The sequence below is a fragment of the Cynara cardunculus genome (assembly GCF_001531365.2).
Source record: "Cynara cardunculus var. scolymus isolate 2C chromosome LG 5, CcrdV1, whole genome shotgun sequence".
Lineage (NCBI taxonomy): Eukaryota > Viridiplantae > Streptophyta > Magnoliopsida > Asterales > Asteraceae > Cynara > Cynara cardunculus.
The window spans coordinates 33424582-33431820 of record NC_037532.1 but is presented as its reverse complement, the minus strand read 5'-3'; the positions used below and the strand labels follow the sequence as shown (position 1 = coordinate 33431820).

Below are 7239 nucleotides of genomic sequence, written 5' to 3'. Positions count from 1 at the left end.
GTAAACTGCCCCCTTCGATTTGAGATAATAAGAAATAAGACATATTTTTGACATTAGAATATGTACTGAAATTGTAATTATATTTTAAAAGCGTATTTAGACTTAAAACATTTTCCATATATAAAATATCTTTTTGATTCTATTTACTCTTTTTTCCTTTACAATAATATTAAATATAAAAAAATAAAAAATGCAGATTTTTTAAAGTAACCAGAGATATTTACACATCAAATAACGACAAAAGAGTGATAACCACGCGCGTGGTCATAAATACTTCTAGCTTACCAAGACTAGTATGTGTAAATCAGTGCTGGGATCTGATGTGACGCGTGTCCGTTAGCCAGGCTGTATCCCAAATACAACCGCTTCTTCCAGTCACAACCGGTTACCCCACCTTCTCCACCGGTCATCCCTATCCTCTCTCTCATATAAAACCCTCCAAACCTTCCATCATTCTTTACCAAAATCCATCTTCTCTCCTTCCAAATGTTCATGGCTTGCAGTAATCCCAAGAAAGATATCGATCGAATCAAAGGCCCATGGAGTCCTGAAGAAGATGACATGCTTCAACAGCTTGTTGATAAACATGGCCCTAGAAATTGGTCTCTTATCGGAAAATCTATACCTGGTAGATCCGGGAAATCCTGCCGGTTACGGTGGTGCAACCAGCTTTCGCCACAGGTGGAGCACCGGGCCTTTACGGAGGAAGAAGATGAGACGATTCTTCGTGCTCATGCTCGCTTTGGAAACAAGTGGGCGACGATTGCGCGGTTGTTGTCTGGCCGGACGGATAACGCCATTAAAAACCACTGGAACTCGACCTTGAAAAGGAAGTGTTCGTCTATGACGAATGAAGAGTTTAATGAGTTTTCTATTCAACAGCCTTCGTTAAAGCGATCGGTGAGTGCCGGGTCGGCGGTTCCTGTTTCGGGTCGTTATTTTAATCCGGGTAGTCCGTCGGGATCCGACGTGAGTGATTCCAGTGTGGCTGCGATTTCGTCGTCGCATGTATACCGGCCAGTCGCGAGGTCCGGCGCGGTGGTTACTTCGCAAATCGAAGTCGCGACGTCGTCTCCTCCGCCGCCGCCACCACCACCGTTGCCGAAGGATCCTCCTACTTTGTTAAGCTTATCGCTTCCAGGAGTTGAACCAAAAGAGTCGACATCCACCGCGACCCCGATGCTGTTAATGCCACCAAAACCGGTGGCGAGTCAGTTACCACCACCGCCACCGCCTCCACCTCCTCCGATCCCCATCCAAGCCATGCCGTTACGACAAGTTCCGATCGATCGTCAACAAAACCTTAGCCTAAACAACACCGACCTCATGTCATCGATCCCGATGGCGATTTCAACGGCGATGCTTCAGCTTAAAGTATCCCGAGATCCGGTGGCGGCTGTAGGTCAACCGGAGAAATCTTTCACGCCGTTCAGTGCCGAGTTTTTGTCTGTGATGCAAGAAATGATAAGGACGGAGGTGAGGAATTACATGACGACCGTAGAACAACATAACCCACAACAAAGATCCGGCGACGGTGGCGGAATGTGCATGAAACAGGCGGCGAGTGGCGTCGGCGAAGGGTTTAGGAACAAAGCGGTGGTGAAGAGAATCGGAATTAGCAAGATCGATTAGGCATAGATTTATTTATAGGCGATGATCGGAGCCGGCGGCCCTGAGGCCCTGAAAAATTGAGACGATGATCGGAGAAAAGGGAAAGAAACGATCTTTGTTGCATTTCTCTCTGTTAATTATATAAATATGCCCAAGAAAAGACTAAAAAAGAAGAAATAATTATGTACAGGGTAATATTTGGAAATGTAAGAGAAATAGAAGGGGTTAAAATGGAGGTTTACAAAAAAGGCCCTCCTTTTGGATTTCAATCTTGGTGGGTGTTTTTGATATTTGTTTCTAACCCCAATTTGATCATGTTCAAGATTTGATATTGGTTTGTTTGACATATGAGGGATTAAAACCGGGAAAAAAACCAAGAAACTTGTATTTGTAAGGGTTTAAAATCGAGCAAAAATACATATCAGAGTGCCGATGTTGCAATACAGATATTGTAGAAGACAAAATTAAGAAACCCATATCTGTAAGGGATCAAAACTGAGCAAAAATCATACTGCAGTAACAAATTTGTAGTGGAAAAACTACAGAACCGGAATCAAGAAAATCACTTAACTGTAGATTTTGAATCAATAGACCGGAAATGATTACTGACAAGGGTTGATGATAGAATTTTGAAAATATCTTACGTTATATTAAAGTTGTTGTATAGCTGGATTATAGCCTTCTATGGTTGTCTGTTAAAAAATATTGAAAGTTAGATCGTTTATATGTTATTCCTTTTGACTGTTTCCAATGTATCAGTTACTGGTGAGTGGTGGTGGCAAAAACTTATGTGTTGAGACAATCTTTAACGACAAAAAAAAAACCGTTTTTTTCTTTAATTTGGTATTCGTATACAATAATATTGTGAAACTGTTGTTTCTTTTATCATTATGGTTACGTCACTTGAATCCAAATATGTACTATGACTTGAATTCTTGTACCACATGTATAGTGACAAGAGATTCTTGATGTACATGTATGTCGACTGGAGCATGGATCTGAAATGGGGATACAGTGTTGATATAAAGAAAATTAATGGTTGTCATAAAGAGCATGGCTCACCTGGTTGGTTTTGTTTGATTGAGGCGGTCGTAACGAGAAGGGTGGTGGCATTAATGTCATAACTTTACCTTTGACCAAATTGCTCCTTCTTAAATTTTCAAATGTTGTGAAATAGTCGGTAGCTTAACAATACCCTTATTGTCGATATATTTCATTTTATTTTTAATTATATAATATTCATATACAACAAATTAAATACAGTTGAACCCATGACCGCCACCTGGATGGTGAGATTATCAGGGATCATTGGACCGATAGATCCTTGTGTTCTTATAAATTAATAATTTTGATTTCGCCGAAGACCCTTATAAGGGAGATCTACCAAATGCACTATGAAGTAGAGAAAATATTAATCCAACGATTTTAAAAGATATAAACTTTTAAGGGGGTGTTTGGGATTACTTATTTGAAACAACTTATGATTTTTTACAAAAACACTTATCAACTTATTATAAGTCAGAACAGTTTAACTTATTCAAAAACAACTTATTACCGGTTTGACATCGGTATAAGTTGTTTATTCAAACACTCAAAAGTGCTTATTACCGACGCCACACCAAAATAAGTCAATAAGTTGTTTTTATAAGCAATCTCAAACACCCCCTAAGTGATGATTTTAGAGATGAATCGTTAAGCCAAATTAATTATTAAAAAGTAATTAACTTAAAAATAAAAAATAAAAATCTCTATTTATGGTATAAAAAACAAAAATAAGAGAATCCCTGAAGATTAACATCAACTTCTCATTTTATGATCACATCATCTTTCAAAACAAAGAACAAGTTTCATGGTTGGTGATGTTATCATATCTTTGTCTTTATTATTTCAATTATTATCATTAACTTATTTCATTTTTCACATAATAAATATTAAATATCAATATATTTGCCTTCGCTAATATATTCAAGTCTTAAAAATCAAATTCTTTTAGACCGTTAAATAAGAAATTATGTTTTCTTTTTTGTTAAATATTTTTCGAAAGAAACGCATTATTAAATATTTTTTTAAATTAATTAATATTTTTAACGTTAAGACAAATAAAAAAAACTAGTTTAACTATTTGATTCATATTTGCTGATCTAAAATGGCTAAAAAGAAATTCCCTAAAATAATTTTATAATCATTTTTTTAATTTTTATATTATAATGTTATTTGAGATTAGGTTGAATCTTTTTCGAATTGACGGGTATATGAATATTATCTTTATGAAACTGTTGTAGCATCATAGTTGGGGATTTTAACTATGATAGTTGATTTGTATTGATCTTGATTGAATTTTCGTTAGAATTCGTGAGTTAAATCAATGATGAAAACCAGAGTTTCGTACGAGTTATCAATTAGTATTTAACTGTTTCCAGTTGTGATTTGAATGGCAGTTTGATCTTGGATTTCAGGATATAGCAAATATTTGAAGTTCTACCGTAAAATTAGGTGGGTATATTATTACTTTGTGATCATCTGTTACAAAAAGTAACACGATGTATGGTATATAGATTTTTTTTTATTAACCTGGATATATAACCCGTTATGCGAGCTGACTAATTCCAGAATGACCACATGCTTTGCAGATATCCCGGAGTCACCGCATTTGAACCTCCGTGGCCACAAGAGGATTTTTATTTCTCCTCGGATTTGAACCTAAGACCTCCTGGTACTTTTGACCTTTGGACCCAAGCTTAAACCAATCAGACACCACCCTTGTGGTTGATATATAGATTTTTTTTTGTCTCTAACAGAGGGTTTAGATAATTTAATTACTATATGTTCATAGGTTGAGTGTCGGTGAGAAAGAGACTTAAGGTGAGAAACATAAGAAGGGATCTTCACGCTTGTATGTTTTCACGCTTGTATGCACACCAGGATGAATGCACTGAGAAACACCGGATCAATCCTCGTATCAAGCGCAATACATAGTTGGGTTTGAGATTAAATGTGATCAATGGTCCATATCTGTTCTCCCACCTCTCATCTTAACTCTATTTCCAACACGATTCTTTGTCATATTTTTATAATGTCACATACATTAACTGTTAATAAAACAACAATAATAGTAAAATCACAAATAATGTTATTTTTTAATTTATTTTAACGTTAAAAATAGAATTATTTTTTAAAATATCCAATAGTAAATTCATTTTAAAGATATTAGTGATTAGGGGTGCTCAAAAACTCGACCAACCCGTTCAACCCAACCCAACGCAAAATAACCCAATCCGAAGCAACTTGATGTCTAATCGAGTTGTAAACTTGTCAAACCGTAGGTATTGAGTTGATATTGAGTTACTATTATTTGAACCTAACCCAACCCGATGAACCCGATATTCTTTTATTTCTTGGATTTAATATGATTGTTGAATATATACATTAGACAATTACACTATCATGTATACTTTTCATATATACATATTTTCAATCTATTCAAATCTCTATACACTCATTCGTATATATGTTCAGTAACTGTGAACATATATATGTAAATTGAGAAAATTAACTGAATGTGATATACGTAAGAAATATGGATAAGTTGTATCAAATGGTTGATGATGAAAAAAGTTATGAGTAGAGAAATAACATATTTAAAGTTAGAATAATATTTTAATGTACGAAAGTATCAATCCGACCAATCCGTACAGGTTGGGTTGGGTTAAGATTTTTCAAACCGCAAACATTGGGTTGAGTTGTTTAAATATATTCAACCCGATCAACCCAAGCCATTAGCATCCATATTAGTGATACTGTTTTAATGTTGTAATTTATATGACGAATTTTGTATTTTTAATTTATTTTAATTAATAAGTTATGAATTAATTTTTTAATTAATTAATCACAGATATATTTCATTTCATTACAAGTGTCAGGATTGGGCCTGGGTAACCCTTTGGGCTTCGGTGGGTATAAATAAAAATATTGAATATTTAAAATATCTCATAGAAGATATTTTCCAGAAACCTGTAAATTATAGATAGTTTTTTGAAATTCAAATCTAAAATTAAAAAATTAATTAACAATAAATTTTATTACATAATTATAAAATCAGTAAATAATAAGTTGGCTTTTTTATTATAAATAACTAGAAGGGTACTCGCACAATGCAACGAGATATATATTTATTTTAATGTTTTGTTTTATTTTTTGTCTTTGTTGATATAATACGATTTATGTGGTTTTGAATAAATAAGAGTTATGCTTTCAATTACAGTCTATCGATGAAAAAAATTGTATCACAGTTTAAAATCAAATACATTTAAAATCCAATATATTTAAACGACTCCACAAATGTGTTCGATTTACACCAAGAGCAAATAATCAAGAGATCAAGAGCGAGACCGAGCATTCTAGAGCAATTGAATGAGAGAACTTTTAATAACTCATGGTGAATATCAATTTGAATCTCACTTTAGGGGATGGGGAGAAGACATAGATGTATGAGATGGTGAATGCATGAGTAAAATGTGTCAAAACTATTTTAGGAACATAGAAAGAAAAGATAATAATGTGCTTTGGTAACTTGTACTATATGTTATTTTAATTGTAGATTAAGATATTTTAAGAATGAATGCATAAAGTAGTAATATTTAATGCATTATGAGTTGTTTTAAAGAATTTTAAGACTTTGTGCATTAAAAATTATTTTTAAGACTTTTGATAAATATGGTTTATAAGTTAGTATAGATAATAACTAAAAAGGTATTCACGTAATGCAGTTTGATACATCTCGATTTTAATGTTTTGTTTTATTTTTTTGTCTATATCAATGTTATAATATGGTTTTATGTGTTTTTGAGAAAGTAGTAATGTTTTTATATTTGAATAAAATATAAATTTGAAAAAATAATATATATCGGTATTAGTATCAAGTTAATTAATTCTATTTTTTTAATGTAATTTCCTTAATTCAATTTTTTTATTATAAACTTAATTTAAGTTTAATAACGAAGTAATTTATTTTTGATTTAATAATATATTTTTTTATAAAAATAATGATTAAGTATTTTATTAGAACTCGATAATTGTTGTAATTATATTTTAGATATTGTATATTTAAAATAAGATGTTGATCCTTACTTGATAAATCTATTTACGCACAATTTAATTGTAATTTTGAATTATATGCAATTAAACAATAATATATTTTATAATATAACTAGAAGAGTACTCGCGCAATGCATCGAGACATATCTCGATTTCAATGTTTCGTTTTATTCTTTATCTATGTCGATATAATACAGTTTTATGTGGTTTTGATAAAACGATAATGTTTTTATTTTTGAAAAAAATATATATTTACAAATATCATTAAATTTTGAAAATAAAAATATCAATATTAGTATCAAATTAACTATTTAAAAGTTTTTGTTTTGTGTAATTTCTTTAATTCAAAGTTTTTATTATAATTTAATTTAACCTAACGAAGTAATTTAATTTAGGTTTAATAATATAATTTATAAAGATAATCATTAAGTATTATGTTAAAACTCAATGTAATTTCTCTAATTCAATGATTATCATGTATTTGATTATGTTTATCTGCAGTTAGTTACACAAATTCAAACATGGAGCTTTAAT

At 32.0% G+C, this 7239-nt stretch overlaps 1 protein-coding gene across 1 annotated transcript; it reads left to right on the top strand.

The window, feature by feature from the left end:
• Positions 1-486: 486 nt before the first annotated feature.
• Positions 487-1955, top strand: LOC112512550 (transcription factor MYB44-like). Its single transcript, XM_025118570.1, has one exon. It carries the CDS (start codon positions 487-489, stop codon positions 1630-1632), a length of 1146 nt encoding a protein of 381 aa, XP_024974338.1. The 3' UTR covers positions 1633-1955.
• Positions 1956-7239: the final 5284 nt, after the last annotated feature.